The sequence below is a fragment of the Anomaloglossus baeobatrachus genome, chromosome 10 (assembly GCF_048569485.1).
Source record: "Anomaloglossus baeobatrachus isolate aAnoBae1 chromosome 10, aAnoBae1.hap1, whole genome shotgun sequence".
NCBI lineage: Eukaryota > Metazoa > Chordata > Amphibia > Anura > Aromobatidae > Anomaloglossus > Anomaloglossus baeobatrachus.
In genome coordinates, this window is record NC_134362.1 from 206491162 (window position 1) to 206509848 (window position 18687).

At 55.3% G+C, this 18687-nt stretch overlaps 1 protein-coding gene across 1 annotated transcript in view; it reads right to left on the reverse strand.

The window, feature by feature from the left end:
* Positions 1-94: 94 nt before the first annotated feature.
* ZNRF1 (zinc and ring finger 1) overlaps positions 95-18687 on the reverse strand; it is a 30156-nt gene continuing 11563 nt past the window's right edge. Inside the window, exons 2-5 of the mRNA XM_075326197.1 lie at positions 5583-5678; positions 3890-3995; positions 1981-2070; positions 95-1694 (exon numbers count right to left, since the gene is read on the reverse strand). Coding sequence (XP_075182312.1) covers positions 2013-2070; positions 3890-3995; positions 5583-5678 — 260 coding nt within the window. The 3' untranslated portion in view covers positions 95-1694; positions 1981-2012. The remainder of the gene's footprint in view (positions 1695-1980; positions 2071-3889; positions 3996-5582; positions 5679-18687) is intronic.

Genomic DNA, 18687 nt, shown 5'->3' on the forward strand with positions numbered 1-18687 from the left:
GTCACAAGAGGGCAAATAAGATTTGGCCACAAGGAGCCTCCCCCTCCGCAGTATAGGAGCAGCCCCCTCCCCGCTGTAACACTGATGAGGTGCAGTCGCTTCTGTCTCTTTAATAAGTTAAAACTAAGAAAAAAAAACAACAATAATAACAATAACAGCAACAACAACAACAACAACATGCAAACTGAAGAAAAGTGATGGGATTCAGTTGGCACCAGGCGCGTGTCCGGGGATCAAAAAATAAAGAAGCAAAGCTCGTCCACACTCCAAGTGTCTCCACAATCGCACACTTGTGATGGGATTAGAAAAATAAGTGATTTCTCTATTGGCACCAGTCTGCTCCCTAAATTCAGACATCGCCCCCCTCATTACAAGACAGAGCAGAGGAGGCCGCACTGCCTGCACTGTCCACTAGGCGGCGATACATCATATGACTGCGGCCAGTATAAAATATAGATCATCTTCACGAGTGGGGAAGGGGCTGTGTACAAAAACAAAGGGGACCGCAATGGGCGCAACATCCGGGCAAGGAAATCTAAAATTTGAAACTGTGCAAAATGCTTCATTTGGCCGAGCTGGAGGGTAGAGGGGGATTCGGGAAATGGAGAGATAACAGTTTGTGGCATAAGTTGGGGGGGCACAACCCACCCAGGACCTGATTCATGTAGCGGGTCACACGTTCAGGATTGTGCCCTGCAAGAAAATAGTGATCAATACCATGTGCACAAAGGGTTACCAAATGGGGCATAATCCCAACCCCCCCATAATCCAGCAATGAACGGGGCTAAACCGCCAAATATACACAGAAAGTGAACACTAAAAACTACACGACCGGCCACCTATAGGTTAAAATTAGGAGGGTCCGGCGGGAGAGACCCCAGAAATGTGGCTCCTGACCTCGTCCAGCATAAATTAATTCATACTAATTGTTACCGGGGAGGATGGGATGTTGGCAAAAAGAAAGCCCTGTTGTGGGGGGTCTGGACACCCCACCCTGTGTTTCCTCCACCCTCCACCGTCAATTCTACTGTGCAAAATCCTGGCCTCGGCTGGAGATGGTGAGGGCGAGGCGGCCCAGTCCGGCCACTCAGTGCTCGCCCTCTACAAAGCTTTAAACTGGGAAGCACTGGAAAAACAAAAAAACAACAACAACCCTGGTTTTAGATAAGACGCCAGGAAAGCCGACCAAAACGCCCCCCCGCCCCTCCCCCGGCGTCGGTTCTGCCCTTCCAGAATCTTGAAATGTTCAGTGCAAAGTGCCAGGAAGTAAAAAGTACAAATGTCTCCGTCCCGGCATCGCAGGTGACAACGTTTCCCCGGCGGGGGCACCGGGCTCAGGAGATTCTCCACCATTGACCTCTTTGCTCTTCTCCCCCCTCCCCCCTAATCCGTAAACTCCACCGACAAAAGGGCACAGGTGGCGCCGGCACAAGAGCTCAGCACCGCCGCCCCGGTGGGCAGACGCCGCGCTGCCTTCTCCCTTCCCGCTGCCTTCTCCCCACGAGCATTTATAGATGAGGATGGGAGGAGTCTTCAGTTTGGCTTTTGGTGCTCCCCGGATCTTCAGTCCTGGAGAACTGGAGGAGGAGGAGGAGCGCATGAAGGAGGGGACGAGTGACGAAAGCAGAGCAGACCACCCTGCCAGGACGCAGACCCCAGGCCCTGTGATCCCAGAGAGGGCGAAACCAGGAGCTCTGCAAAACGGAGAGGAAGAAGCACGTGAGCCAAAATCTACAGGGGAGACACACACGGGGGGGATACGACACACACACACGGGGGGGGGCGAGCAGAGGGACACACACACACGGGGGGGGCGAGCAGAGGACACACACACACGGGGGGGCGAGCAGAGGGACACACACACACGGGGGGGGGCGAGCAGAGGGACACACACACACGGGGGGGGGCGAGCAGAGGGACACACACACACGGGGGGGCGAGCAGAGGGACACACACACACACACACACACACGTACGTACCTTAAGAGACAGTCAGCAGTAGTGGCCGCAGGTCAATCAGATGGGTGCTCTGGACAACACCTGTTCACCTCAAACCAGGAATCTATACAGCTGAGAGGAGAGAGGGGTGAGCGGAGGAGCTGCACCGACACATTGTAGCAGACCATGCGGACAGGACACAGTGAACAGATCCGAGGACACTGAAGAAACTGCAGAGGTTTATTAGGAAAGCGTAAAACTTCCCATTATTTGTGCAGGAGCCGAAATCCTGGGACCCCCATTACTGGGAACGTGCCGCACAGCAGCGGATGCAGCCAGGCAGACTCTCCGGGTGCGGCGCTGACACCAGAGGCGATCGTCCTGGCAGCAGCCGCCCCCCACGTGCCGCAATGTCTGGGAGGAGACCCCACTAGTCAGACACAGACACCTATATATACAAGATATATGCAGGGAGGTCAGCGCCTGCAGCACACCGGGGGTTAAGGGCTGAGCAAGGAGCCCGATCGCTCGCAGGTAATTGCCCCCGGGCCGCTCATACAGCCAGGTTACCACAGCAACATCCGCCACAACCCGGGACGGCCGCCAGGTTACCAGGGCAACATGACGCGGACCCAGCACCAGGGCGTTACCAGAAGAGGAAGATCAAAGCGACAAAAACTGACAGCATAGCTGAGATATTCAGAAGGAAAGGGGCGGGCCGGCCCCCCGGGGACAAGGCCAAGAAAAGAGGGAGCGGGCCGGCCCCCGGGGACAAGGCCAGAAAAGAGGGAGCGGGCCGGCCCCCGGGGACAAGGCCAGAAAAGAGGGAGCGGGCCGGCCCGGGGACAAGGCCAGAAAAGAGGGAGCGGGCCGCGCCCCCGGGGACAAGGCCAGAAAAGAGGGAGCGGGCCGGCCCCCGGGGACAAGGCCAGAAAAGAGGGAGCGGGCCGGCCCCCGGGGACAAGGCCAGAAAAGAGGGAGCGGGCCGGCCCCCGGGGACAAGGCCAGAAAAGAGGGGAGCGGGCCGGCCCCCCGGGGACAAGGCCAGAAAAGAGGGAGCGGGCCGGCCCCGGGGACAAGGCCAGAAAAGAGAGGGAGCGGGCCGGCCCCCCGGGGGACAAGGCCAGAAAAGAGGGAGCGGGCCGGCCCCCGGGGACAAGGCCAGAAAAGAGGGAGCGGGCCGGCCCCCGGGGACAAGGCCAGAAAAGAGGGAGCGGGCCGGCCCCCGGGGACAAGGCAGAAAAGAGGGAGCGGGCCGGCCCCGGGACAAGGCCAGAGGGGGGAGTGGGTGGGATGGGGGATATGCGGGGGATATGGAGGGGGGGGGGGGGGGGGGTCAGGGATGGGATGGAATGGAGAGGGGGGGAAGTCAGGGGTGGAATGGTGGGGGGGGCGGGATGGGGGATATGCGGGAAATATAGAGGAGTTGGGGGGGGCAGGGGTGGGATGGAATGGAATGGGGGGGATTTGATGGGGGGTCAGGGATGGGATGGGATGGAATGGGGGGGGAGGCGAGTCAGGGGTGGGATGGGGGATATGCGGGGGATATGGGGGGGGGGGATGTGATGGGGGGTCAGGGATGGGATGGGATGGAATGGGGGGGCGAATCAGGGGTGGGATGGGGGATATGCGGGGGATATGGGGGGGGGGGCGAATCAGGGTTGGGATGGGGGATATGAGGGGAAATGGGGGGGGATGTGATGTGATGGGGGGTCAGGGGTGGGATGGAATGGAATGGGGGGGGCGAGTCAGGGGTGGGATGGGGGATATGCGGGGGATATGGGGGGGGGGGATGTGATGGGAGGGTCAGGGGGTGGGATGGGATGAGGGGGGTCAGGGGTGGATGGGATGGGGGGGGTTGGAAGGGAATGGGATGGGGGGGGGGGGGGGTCAGGGGTGGGATGGGACGATCCAGGCCCCCAGTATAAGCGCAGGGTTGCGGGGGTCTTACCTTTTGTGGTAAATGCACAGGCAGGGCAGCCTGGCTATGGTGTCCCCCTGGCTCAGCTCCTCCAGGCAGATCACACATTCGCCCGCGTCCCTCGTTAAAACGTCATCTGCAGAGGAAAGAAAGCGAGAAATACAACGTGTCAGGAGATGGGACTACAACTCCCAGCATGCCGCACCGAGGAGCCTAAAAGCCCCATAACTGCAAACAAGTGCAACTTTGCATTGTGCATTATACACCAGTGACCTCCAGAGCTGCATTCATAACTCTGCTGAGCCCCGATGTCCAGTTCCAGAAAGGCAGGCAAGGATGTTAACAGCATTAATGGGGCGAGGTGGTATATATGATATATACACCGCTGGAGTGGCAGTTACCCGGGCACTGACAGACCCCGGGGGGCAGCGCTTGTGAGGATCTTTTTCTGGCGGAGTTACTGGGTCATTATTCTGCACGCAGTGGGTGGTAGCCGCCGCCGCTCATTTGTCAGCGGAGCTATTTGTATCTGGAGCGGGTGACACAGATACAGCTGCTGTGGGAAGACGCTCCTGTATAAGTGGGCGCAGCACCCGCTGCCGAAACCCCGCCCCCCCCCCCCTCTGCGTCACACACGACCTTTCCGAGGCCAATCATTACATTACACACAGTGATGTCACCGCTGCGGACCCCCACCACCCTAAGGGTCTCCAAGATGATCAAGGAACCCCCCCCCCCCCCCATTTCCAAATCCAGCCAGTGGGGTACACGTCAGGGGTTCAGGTATATTCTTCTGGGGTGTCCTAATTTCTGAGCTGCAGACAGGACGGCCGCGGTCGGTACGTACCGCTATAGGACGGCCGCGGTCGGTACGTACCGCTATAGGACGGCCGGCGGGTCGGTACGTACCGCTATAGGACGGCCGCGGTCGGTACGTACCGCTATAGGACGGCCGCGGTCGGTACGTACCGCTATAGGACGGCCGCGGTCTGTACGTACCGTTATAGGACAGCCGCGGTCTGTACGTACCGTTATAGGACAGCCGCGGTCTGTACGTACCGTTATAGGACAGCCGCGGTCTGTACGTACCGTTATAGGACAGCCGCGGGTCTGTACGTACCGTTATAGGACAGCCGCGGTCTGTACGTACCGTTATAGGACAGCCGCGGTCTGTACGTACCGTTATAGGACGGCCGCGCGGTCGGTACGTACCGCTATAGGACAGCCGCGGTCTGTACATACCGTTATAGGACAGCCGCGGTCTGTACGTACCGTTATAGGACAGCCGCGGTCTGTACGTACCGTTATAGGACAGCCGCGGTCTGTACGTACCGTTATAGGACAGCCGCGGTCTGTACGTACCGTTATAGGACAGCCGCGGTCTGTACGTACCGTTATAGGACAGCCGCGGTCTGTACGTACCGTTATAGGACAGCCGCGGTCTGTACGTACCGTTATAGGACAGCCGCGGTCTGTACGTACCGTTATAGGACAGCCGCGGTCTGTACGTACCGTTATAGGACAGCCGCGGTCTGTACGTACCGTTATAGGACAGCCGCGGTCTGTACGTACCGTTATAGGACAGCCGCGGTCTGTACGTACCGTTATAGGACAGCCGCGGTCTGTACGTACCGCTATAGGACGGCCGCGGTCTGTACGTACCGCTATAGGACAGGCCGCGGTCTGTACGTACCGCTATAGGACGGCCGCGGTCTGTACGTACCGTTATAGGACAGCCGCGGTTTGCTCAGGCACATTATAAAGTGCATCTCCATCTCATCAGACGACACGGACTTGGAGCAAATGGGGCAGCGAAAACCTAAAAAGAAAAAAGAAGAAAGACGCCTTCAGTCATGTCACCCGGAGACCGGTCAGGGGTGAGACAGCGGCCAACATTACATATAACAGAGACCTTTCAATACCTCTGCTTGCTGTCAGTCCTAATTCTCTCACTGTCGACTGTTTGCTACATGTCTATCCAAGTGCGGAGCCCCGGACTGATACATTGCAGCAAAGCCGCAGCGATGCCGGGACCCCACTGCTGGATGAAACTGCAGCAGCAAAGCCTCAGTATTGGCCTGAGCCGTAAGATTCACTGACAGCAAGCAGCAGCCGCCAAAAAATGGGGGAAAAAGAATCAAATGAGGTTTATTGCACCTGATTTTGGTGGAAAATGTTGGGGAAAGATTTTTTTAGCATAGTCTGGTGACGTTTCCCGTTCTCAGGCCGCGCAGTGTCGCCATTTATCAGCCGCACGGTGTCACCCGCCTGGTGTGTGATTGGTGATAAATGAGGACAAGGAAGGAAGCCCCCCATACACCAGACCCCCGGCTCTGCAGCTGTGCCGCCTCCTACTCCGCTGCGGTCGCACTGACACATTTTGCAGGAATACGCAGAGGAAGCTGCGGTCTCGAAGGGGTAGTAACCGGCATCCGGCGTGTGCTCCAGCTGCTCCTGGGGTCCCTGTACGGCGGCTGTGAAGTGGGGGGCACAGACGTGGAGGCAGGGGACGGCAGAGCGCTCCCCAACAGGTGTCACCGGCCGACAAACGGGGGCAGGGCCGAGACTGCGAGTACATGAAAGGGATTAATTACCAAATAACAGAAAGGGCCGCGAGCCACAATCACAGACAAGGCCTCGGATGAGTACCGGCCCCCCGGGAGGAGACCCCCCTAGATATATTCACAGAACGCCGCCCCCCCGGGAGGAGACCCCCCTAGATATATTCACAGAACGCCGCCCCCCCGGGAGGAGACCCCCCTAGATATATGCACAGAACGCCGCCCCCCCCGGGAGGCAGACCCCCCCTAGATATATTCACAGAACGCCGCCCCCCCCGGGAGGAGACCCCCCCTAGATATATGCACAGAACACCGCCCCCCCCGGGAGGAGACCCCCCCTAGATATATTCACAGAACGCCGCCCCCCCGGGAGGAGACCCCCCCTAGATATATGCACAGAACGCCGCCCCCCCGGGAGGAGACCCCCCTAGATATATGTACAGAACGCCGCCCCCCCGGGAGGAGACCCCCCTAGATATATGCACAGAACGCCGCCCCCCCGGGAGGAGACCCCCCTAGATATATGCACAGAACGCCGCCCCCCCGGGAGGAGACCCCCCTAGATATATTCACAGAACGCCGCCCCCCCGGGAGGAGACCCCCCTAGATATATGCACAGAACGCCGCCCCCTCCGGGAGGAGACCCCCCTAGATATATGCACCGAGCGCAGACATGACGTTCCCCAAGGTGGATTTCATCGGAGCTCGTACACAAAATCCGATCAGAGCTGAATAAGTGGATGCACCCCGCCCAATAATGACCCCCCAAAACTCCAACCACACGAGCCGGACTCCTGAGGGAACCCCTACCCACTCCCAAGAGTCAGGACACCAGCTAGGAGTCATGTGACACTCCCCTCTGAGCTGATTGGCTGTGGGTGACGAGGCGCGATAGTCAGTGTTAAACTTACGGGGGATCGGCTGAGGTCACAGCTGCAGTGTGCTCCTTATCAACTCAGAATGCGGTCAGTGCACCCTGCTCCCCCGGTATGCGCTCGCTGCATGGCACCCTCCCCCTAGCTCCTGGGTATCCGCTCGCTGCATGGCACCCTCCCCCTAGCCCCGGGTATCCGCTCGCTGCATGGCACCCTCCCCCTAGCTCCGGGTATCCGCTCGCTGCATGGCACCGTCCCCCTAGCCCCGGGTATCCGCTTGCTGCATGGCACCCTCCCTAGTAGCCGCTTGCTGCATGGCACCCTCCCCCTAGCCCCGGGTATCCGCTTGCTGCATGGCACCCTCCCTAGTAGCCGCTTGCTGCATGGCACCCTCCCCCTAGCCCCGGGTATACGCTTGCTGCATGGCACCCTCCCCCTAGCCCCGGTATACGCTTGCTGCAAGGCCCCCCCCAGTATACGCTCGCTGAATGGCACCCTAACCCCGGGTATCCGCTCACTGCATGACAACCTCCCTTAGTCATAGATGACCTATGACTAAGGACTGTTTTTAAATTTCCCCGTCTGAAACGCGTAAGGTGTTTGATGCACTTTGCCCATCCCTCTGCTAAAAATATATACGCTTTTGTATATTATATATATTTTCAATAAAGCTGGATTTTTTTAACTATGGATTTTTTTGATGCTGGATCCAACCCTCCTTTGACTACAACAAACAATGACCTGACTCACTCCCATCAGTTTCCATAGCAGCATTGTGTACCTGGTCATAAAACGCAAATAACTGCTGCAGACAATCACACTGACCACAGCAGGAGGTACAGCACCCGTCACCTGTATATTACTGCCCAAGAGGAAAAGCAAATGTTTCCTGTTATAATAAAAGGATTGGAGAATACAGAGCATTAAATCCTCAGCTCACCTTCATAACGGCACTACTCTGCAGCCACCACCAGGGGGAGCTCCCTGTATAGATACATGATAAGATCCTGTCTGCAGCCACCACCAGGGGGAGCTCCCTGTATACAGAGATACATGATAAGATCCTGTCTGCAGTCACCACTAGAGGGAGCTCCCTGTATACAGAGATACATGGTAAGATCCTGTCTGCAGCCACCACTAGAGGGAGCTCCCTGTATACAGAGATACATGATAAGATCCTGTCTGCAGCCACCACTAGGGGGAGCTCCCTGTATACAGAGATATATGATAAGATCCTGTCTGCAGCCACCACTAGGGGGAGCTCCCTGTATACAGAGATACATGATAAGATCCTGTCTGCAGCCACCACTAGAGGGAGCTCCCTGTATACAGAGATACATGGTAAGATCCTGTCTGCAGCCACCACTAGAGGGAGCTCCCTGTATACAGAGATACATGATAAGATCCTGTCTGCAGCCACCACTAGGGGGAGCTCCCTGTATACAGAGATACATGATAAGATCCTGTCTGCAGCCACCACTAGGGGGAGCTCCCTGTATACAGAGATACATGATAAGATCCTGTCTGCAGCCACCACTAGAGGGAGCTCCCTGTATACAGAGATACATGGTAAGATCCTGTCTGCAGCCACCACTAGAGGGAGCTCCCTGTATACAGAGATACATGATAAGATCCTGTCTGCAGCCACCACTAGGGGGAGCTCCCTGTATACAGAGATACATGATAAGATCCTGTCTGCAGCCACCACTAGGGGGAGCTCCCTGTATACAGAGATACATGATAAGATCCTGTCTGCAGCCACCACTAGGGGGAGCTCCCTGTATACAGAGATACATGATAAGATCCTGTCTGCAGCCACCACTAGGGGGAGCTCCCTGTGTACAGAGATACATGATAAGATCCTGTCTGCAGCCACCACTAGGGGGAGCTCCCTGTATACAGAGATACATGATAAGATTCTGTCTGCAGCCACCACTAGGGGGAGCTCCCTGTATACAGAGATACATGATAAGATCCTGTCTGCAGCCACCACTAGGGGGAGCTCCCTGTATACAGAGATACATGATAAGATCCTGTCTGCAGCCACCACTAGGGGGAGCTCCCTGTATACAGAGATACATGATAAGATCCTGTCTGCAGCCACCACTAGGGGGAGCTCCCTGTATACAGAGATACATGATAAGATCCTGTCTGTGATCACAACTAGGGGGAGCTCCCTGTATACAGAGATACATGATAAGATCCTGTCTGCAGCCACCACCAGGGGGAGCTCCCTGTATACAGAGATACATGATAAGATCCTGTCTGCAGCCTCCACTAGGGGGAGCTCCCTGTATACAGAGATACATGATAAGATCCTGTCTGCAGCCTCCACTAGGGGGAGCTCCCTGTATACAGAGATACATGATAAGATCCTGTCTGCAGCCACTACTAGGGGGAGCTCCCTGTATACAGAGATACATGATAAGATCCTGTCTGCAGTCACCACTAGGGGGAGCTCCCTGTATACAGAGATACATGATAAGATCCTGTCTGCAGCCACCACTAGGGGGAGCTCCCTGTATACAGAGATACATGATAAGATCCTGTCTGCAGCCACCACTAGGGGGAGCTCCCTGTATACAGAGATACATGATAAGATCCTGTCTGCAGCCACCACTAGGGGGAGCTCCCTGTATACAGAGATACATGATAAGATCCTGTCTGCAGCCACCACTAGGGGGAGCTCCCTGTATACAGAGATACATGATAAGATCCTGTCTGCAGCCACCACTAGGGGGAGCTCCCTGTATACAGAGATACATGATAAGATCCTGTCTGCAGCCACCACTAGGGGGAGCTCCCTGTATACAGAGATACATGATAAGATCCTGTCTGCAGCCACCACTAGGGGGAGCTCCCTGTATACAGAGATACATGATAAGATCCTGTCTGCAGTCACCACTAGGGGGAGCTCCCTGTATACAGAGATACATGATAAGATCCTGTCTGCGATCACCACTAGGGGGAGCTCCCTGTATACAGAGATACATGATAAGATCCTGTCTGCAGCCACCACCAGGGGGAGCTCCCTGTATACAGAGATACATGATAAGATCCTGTCTGCAGCCTCCACTAGGGGGAGCTCCCTGTATACAGAGATACATGATAAGATCCTGTCTGCAGCCTCCACTAGGGGGAGCTCCCTGTATACAGAGATACATGATAAGATCCTGTCTGCAGCCACCACTAGGGGGAGCTCCCTGTATACAGAGATACATGATAAGATCCTGTCTGCAGTCACCACTAGGGGGAGCTCCCTGTATACAGAGATACATGATAAGATCCTGTCTGCAGCCACCACTAGGGGGAGCTCCCTGTATACAGAGATACATGATAAGATCCTGTCTGCAGCCACCACTAGGGGCAGCTCCCTGTATACAGAGATACATGATAAGCTCCTGTCTGCAGCCACTACTAGGGGGAGCTCCCTGTATACAGAGATACATGATAAGATCCTGTCTGCAGCCACCACTAGGGGGAGCTCCCTGTATACAGAGATACATGATAAGATCCTGTCTGCAGCCTCCACTAGGGGGAGCTCCCTGTATACAGAGATACATGATAAGATCCTGTCTGCAGTCACCACTAGGGGGATCTCCCTGTATACAGAGACACATGATAAGATGCTGTCTGCAGTCTCCACTAGAGGGAGCTCCCTGTATACAGAGATACATGATAAGATTCTGTCTGCAGCCGCCACTAGGGGGAGCTCCCTGTATACAGAGATACATGATAAGATCCTGTCTGCAGCCACCACTAGGGGGAGCTCCCTGTATACAGAGATACATGATAAGATGCTGTCTGCAGTCTCCACTAGAGGGAGCTCCCTGTATATATAGAGATACATGATAAGATCCTGTCTGCAGCCACCACTAGGGGCAGCTCCCTGTATACAGAGATACATGATAAGATCCTGTCTGCAGTCACCACTAGGGGGAGCTCCCTGTATACAGAGATACATAAGATCCTGTCTGCAGTCACCACTAGAGGGAGCTCCCTGTATACAGAGATACATGATAAGATCCTGTCTGCAGCCACCACTAGGGGGAGCTCCCTGTATACAGAGATACATGATAAGATCCTGTCTGCAGTCACCACTAGGGGGAGCTCCCTGTATACAGACATACAGGATAAGATCCTGTCTGCAGCCACCACTAGGGGGAGCTCCCTGTATACAGAGATACATGATAAGATCCTGTCTGCAGCCACCACTAGGGGGAGCTCCCTGTATACAGAGATACATGATCAGATCCTGTCTGCAGCCACCACTAGGGGGAGCTCCCTGTATACAGAGATACATGATAAGCTCCTGTCTGCAGCCACTACTAGGGGGAGCTCCCTGTATACAGAGATACATGATCAGATCCTGTCTGCAGCCACCACTAGGGGAAGCTCCCTGTATACAGAGATACATGATAAGATCCTGTCTGCAGCCACCACTAGGGGGAGCTCCCTGTATACAGAGATACATGATAAGATCCTGTCTGCAGCCACCACTAGGGGGAGCTCCCTGTATACAGAGATACATGATAAGATCCTGTCTGCAGCCACCACTAGGGGGAGCTCCCTGTATACAGAGATACATGATAAGATCCTGTCTGCAGCCACCACTAGGGGGAGCCCCTGTATACAGAGATACATGATAAGATCCTGTCTGCAGCCACCACTAGGGGGAGCTCCCTGTATACAGAGATACATGATAAGATCCTGTCTGCAGTCACCACTAGGGGGAGCTCCCTGTTCCTGTGGAATAATACATACACACCATCTCCATAGAACAGACCGATTGTTGTGTAGAGAATCCATCATCCCCAACAGACAATGAAGAAATCTGAGCGCTGATTAACACTTTCTGCCCTCCAGGGTAGCCTCTCCTCTGACCCCAGGAGTGCAGGATATATGGAGGTACAGTGTGACAGGAGAGGAGCCGCTCACGCTGTATATATAAGGTATAATTAGATGACGGGTGAATATTACATACACAATCACAAGCAGGCGGCTGATTCCACAGGTTATCGCTCCTTCCTGCAGGTGGCGCCAGATCACCCCATGTATAAATCAGGGCGGGGGGGGGGGGGGGGGGAACGGCGACAGAAGATCAATCCTGGAATAACGCCAGCGCCAGACCCCCGCACGAAGAGATCAGAAAAGAGGGAGCGACACCTGCCCCCGCTGCACCCCCAGACACCCCACACATCCAGCCTGTCCACTCAGTGCACCTCACTGCTATCAATATCTACACAAACTGAGCGGTGACCCCAAATTCTCCTAAACCCCCCAGATCCCCCCCATTTACTGGATTGGGGTCAGGAGTAATCAGTACATAACTGTCCATACACGCCACAAGAACCGTCACCAAATACCAGAGTATTAGTCACTGCCCGAAACCGCACAAAGCAGGTGACCGCGAAAATGTGGTGTCACCGTCCACAGCAAGCACGTGCCACACCGCGTACAACATCCCAGAAGGAAGGGGAGCCGCCACCAGCACAAGAATATACTCCAGAGCTGCACTCACTATTCTGCTGGTGCAGTCACTGTGTACATACATTACTGATCCTGAGTTACCTCCTGTATTATACTCCAGAGCTGCACTCACTATTCTGCTGGTGCAGTCACTGTGTACATACATTACATTACTGATCCTGAGTTACCTCCTGTATTATACTCTAGAGCTGCACTCACTATTCTGCTGGTGCAGTCACTGTGTACATACATTACTGATCCTGAGTTACCTCCTGTATTATACCCCAGAGCTGCACTCACTATTCTGCTGGTGCAGTCACTGTGTACATACATTACTGATCCTGAGTTACCTCCTGTATTATACTCTAGAGCTGCACTCACTATTCTGCTAGTGCAGTCACTGTGTACATACATTACTGATCCTGAGTTACCTCCTGTATTATACTCCAGAGCTGCACTCACTATTCTGCTGGTGCAGTCACTGTGTACATACATTACTGATCCTGCGTTACCTCCTGTATTATACTCTAGAGCTGCACTCACTATTCTGCTGGTGCAGTCACTGTGTACATACATTACTGATCCTGAGTTACCTCCTGTATTATACTCCAGAGCTGCACTCACTATTCTGCTAGTGCAGTCACTGTGTACATACATTACTGATCCTGAGTTACCTCCTGTATTATACTCCAGAGCTGCACTCACTATTCTGCTAGTGCAGTCACTGTGTACATACATTACTGATCCTGAGTTACCTCCTGTATTATACTCCAGAGCTGCACTCACTATTCTGCTGGTGCAGTCACTGTGTACATACATTACTGATCCTGAGTTACCTCCTGTATTATACTCCAGAGCTGCACTCACTATTCTGCTAGTGCAGTCACTGTGTACATACATTACTGATCCTGAGTTACCTCCTGTATTATACTCCAGAGCTGCACTCACTATTCTGCTGGTGCAGTCACTGTGTACATACATTACTGATCCTGAGTTACCTCCTGTATTATACTCCAGAGCTGCACTCACTATTCTGCTAGTGCAGTCACTGTGTACATACATTATATACAAAAAAAACTCTGCTTCCAAGAAATGGAAAGATGATTCCACCCGGGTCCAGTTAAGTGACTTCTGCTGGTGGTCTTCTTACTGGCTGCAGCCCCCCAACCTCGGCCATGTAACTCAGGTTGCCTTTCAATCTTGCCATGTGATTCCAGTCTCAGAGATCAGCCTCATCAGCCTGAGCGAGCGCCGCTGATCCCAGAATGAAGATGCTGCAGGAGGACTGCCCCAGACCCTCCAGCACCGGCCACCACCCTCCAGCACCGGCAAGGAGGAGGGAAGGGGGGGAAGGGGAGGGGGGGGGGACGGGACACGCCCGCCACCCTCCAGCCCCGGGAAGGGAGGGGGGGTTGCCCGCCACCCTCCAGCCCCGGGAAGGGAGGGGGGGTTGCTTGCCACCCTCCAGCCCTGGGAAGGGAGGGGGAGGGGACGCCCGCCACCCTCCAGCCCTGGGAAGGGAGGGGGAGGGGACGCCCGCCACCCTCCAGCCCTGGGAAGGGAGGGGGAGGGGACGCCCGCCACCCTCCAGCCGTGGGAAGGGAGGGGGGGGACGCCCGCCACCCTCCGGCCCTGGGAAGGGAGAGGGGGGACGCCCGCCACCCTCCGGCCCTGGGAAGGGAGGGGGGGAGGGGGGACGCCCGCCACCCTCCAGCCCTGGGAAGGGAGGGGGGGAGGGGGGGGTTGCCCGCCACCCTCCAGCCCCGGGAAGGGAGGGGGGGAAACGGGACACGCCCGCCACCCTCCAGCCCCGGGAAGGGAGGGGGAGGGGACGCCCGCCACCCTCCAGCCCCGGGAAGGGAGGGGGAGGGGACGCCCGCCACCCTCCAGCCCCGGGAAGGGAGGGGGAGGGGACGCCCGCCACCCTCCAGCCCTGGGAAGGGAGGGGGAGGGGACGCCCGCCACCCTCCAGCCCTGGGAAGGGAGGGGGGAGGGGACGCCCGCCACCCTCCAGCCCTGGGAAGGGAGGGGGAGGGGACGCCCGCCACCCTCCAGCCCTGGGAAGGGAGGGGGAGGGGACGCCCGCCACCCTCCAGCCGTGGGAAGGGAGGGGAGGGACGCCCGCCACCCTCCAGCCCCGGGAAGGGAGGGGGAGGGGACGCCCGCCACCCTCCAGCCCCGGGAAGGGAGGGGGAGGGGACGCCCGCCACCCTCCAGCCCTGGGAAGGGAGGGGGAGGGGACGCCCGCCACCCTCCAGCCCTGGGAAGGGAGGGGGAGGGGACGCCCGCCACCCTCCAGCCCTGGGAAGGGAGGGGGAGGGGACGCCCGCCACCCTCCAGCCGTGGGAAGGGAGGGGGAGGGGACGCCCGCCACCCTCCAGCCGTGGGGGGGGGGGAACCAAACGAAGGGAGAGGGGGGACGCCCGCCACCCTCCGGCCCTGGGAAGGGAGGGGGGGAGGGGGGACGCCCGCCACCCTCCAGCCCTGGGAAGGGAGGGGGGGAGGGGGGACGCCAGCCACCCTCCAGCCCCGGGAGGGGGGGGGGGGGGGGGGGGGGACACGCCCGCCACCCTCCAGCCCCAGGAAGGGGGGGGTGGGGGAGGAGGGGACGCCCGCCAGCCTCAGGAACACCCTTTGTTGCAGCAGCCACCCGCCGGTCACACTCCGTCCCATACCTGTCCTGTTCACAATACCTCTTCACAGCACAGGCGGCCTGGTCAGTATCTGCCAATGCAACGTCATCAGTGCCCCCCCCTCCAGACGAGAAGGTGACAACCCCTGTGCTTTATAGCAAACACTGCTGACTGCAGTAGTCACAGCCCCTCCCCCGCTTCTAGCGCCAGTGCAGAGGAGCAGCATTTCTCCTGAGCTCTGGGCCTCTAGGTGCAAAAAAGGTTTGAAGTTTTCCAATGGAAACATTGGGAAATCCGGCTGCGGCCCCCACAGGAGGTGCGAGGAGGCTTCACGCCTGCAGGCTTCCATCCAAAGACCCTATTAAACAGCTCCGCGGGGGGCTTCATAATAGAAAGCTGAGGGGTCCGGAGGAAAACAACAAGATTACAGAAATTACCACTGGAAATGATACCAAATCCATCCCTAACAGACCCCCAATCTCCTGCCCTGTAACTCCTGCCCCCCTCTACTCCGCACATGTAAGGGGTCCCGCCTGCCCCTCCGGCATCACTCTCCGCAGCCAGAATCCTGGGCTTTGCGATCTGCAGACCTGGCGACTGTCTGCAGCGTTTATAGGGGTGCAGCGTATTATACAGGTTGTGTAACTTTACCTGCAAATAAACCCCCAGAGGTCTCAGAAGGGGGGACATCGGCCATTAATGCACCTTTCCGCCCGGACCACCTCAGTATAGGAAAAGCCGGCGAGGGATCACATGCAGATTCTGCTTTATGGATATAGTCAAGGGCAGCGGATAAAATTAGCAGAAGACACCTGTTCATTTAGAAGCCAATACCCCCCTCCCCCCGGCACCGGCCCGGACTCCAGACCCCGGCATTTTGGAAGTCAACTTGACCTTTGCAGTCACCCAGACGAGACTATTGTGGCTGCTGGCAACGAGGACGCCATAAGGATGCGGGATGACGGCACGGACACAAAAAAAAGAAAAAAGTGAACAGTAGACAATAGGGTGTTTGGAAGCAAACAGAATTGTGAGCGCAGCTCTGGATGCAACACAAAAATCAGCAAAAGGTAAATTGATGAAGCCGGAAGCGGAGCAGATATTACATATGTGCCTGAGATCTGGAGTCTCTATAGCCTCTGATATCAGGCGCTGGCCCTTTAAGACTATGAGGAGATAGCAGGAAATGTATCAGATCAGTTGTTACACGTTTCGCAGCAGTGACACAAAGTATCGCAGCGTTTCCTCTATTTTGCAACATTGGAAATTGGACGGAGCCGGCTGTTTCCAGGATGTGCCGGAGCCGCCGCACCCGTGACATCAGCGGGGGATTACTGGAAAGATCGGGGGAAAGTCACTCAATTGTTTTTAAGGGTTTCTCATTCTTAATATCCTTTAAGTATTCTACCCACCCCGAGATAACGAACAGTCCGAGGGGTCACGCGTCACTCCAGAATCACAAGACTGGAAACCGCAGAAATAGAGCAGGGCCGGGATCCACACTCCAGAGTCAGATCTCAGGACACAACGCAAGATCAGTAAGAGTGAGTGCAGCTCTGGAGTATAGTACAGGAGGTAACTCAGGATCAGTAATGTATGTACACAGTGACTGCACCAGCAGAATAGTGAATGCAGCTCTGGAGTATAATACAGGAGGTAACTCAGGATCAGTAATGTAATGTATGTGCACAGTGACTGCACCAGCAGAATAGTGAGTGCAGCTCTGGAGTATAGTACAGGAGGTAACTCAGGATCAGTAATGTAATGTATGTGCACAGTGACTGCACCAGCAGAATAGTGAGTGCAGCTCTGGAGGATAATACAGGAGGGAACTCAGGATCAGTAATGTATGTACACAGTGACTCCACCACCAGCAGAATAGTGAGTGCAGCTCCGGAGTATAATACAGGAGGTAACTCAGGATCAGTAATGTAATGTATGTACACAGTGACTGCACCAGCAGAATAGTGAGTGCAGCTCCGGAGTATAATACAGGAGGTAACTCAGGATCAGTAATGTAATCTATGTTCACAGTGACTGCACCAGCAGAATAGTGAGTGCAGCTCTGGAGTATAATACAGGAGGTAACTCAGGATCAGTAATGTAATGTATGTACACAGTGACTGCACCAGCAGAATAGTGAGTGCAGCTCTGGAGGATAATACAGGAGGGAACTCAGGATCAGTAATGTATGTACACAGTGACTCCACCACCAGCAGAATAGTGAGTGCAGCTCCGGAGTATAATACAGGAGGTAACTCAGGATCAGTAATGTAATGTATGTACACAGTGACTGCACCAGCAGAATAGTGAGTGCAGCTCCGGAGTATAATACAGGAGGTAACTCAGGATCAGTAATGTAATCTATGTTCACAGTGACTGCACCAGCAGAATAGTGAGTGCAGCTCTGGAGTATAATACAGGAGGTAACTCAGGATCAGTAATGTAATGTATGTACACAGTGACTGCACCAGCAGAATAGTGAGTGCAGCTCTGGAGTATAATACAGCAGGTAACACAGGATCAGTAATGTAATCTATGTTCACAGTGACTGCACCAGCAGAATAGTGAGTGCAGCTCTGGAGTGTAATACAGGAGGTAACTCAGGATCAGTAATGTAATGTATGTACACAGTGACTGCACCAGCAGAATAGTGAGTGCAGCTCTGGAGTATAATACAGGAGGTAACTCAGGATCAGTAATGTACACAGTGACTGCACCAGCAGAATAGTGAGTGCAGCTCCGGAGTATAATACAGGAGGTAACTCAGGATCAGTAATGTAATGTACACAGTGACTGCACCAGCAGAATAGTGAGTGCAGCTCTGGAGTATAATACAGGAGATAACTCAGGATCAGTAATGTATGTACACAGCGACTGCACCAGCAGAATAGTGAGTGCAGCTCCGGAGTATAATACAGGAGGTAACTCAGGATCAGTAATGTATGTACACAGCGACTGCACCAGCAGAATAGTGAGTGCAGCTCCGGAGTATAATACAGGAGGTAACTCAGGATCAGTAATGTATGTACACAGCGACTGCACCAGCAGAATAGTGAGTGCAGCTCTGGAGTATAATACAGGAGGTACCTCAGGATCAGTAATGTAATGTATGTACACAGTGACTGCACCAGCAGAATAGTGAGTGCAGCTCCGGAGTATAATACAGGAGGTAACTCAGGATCAGTAATGTATGTACACAGCGACTGCACCAGCAGAATAGTGACTGCAGCTCTGGAGTATAATACAGGAGGTAACTCAGGATCAGTAATGTAATGTACGTACACAGT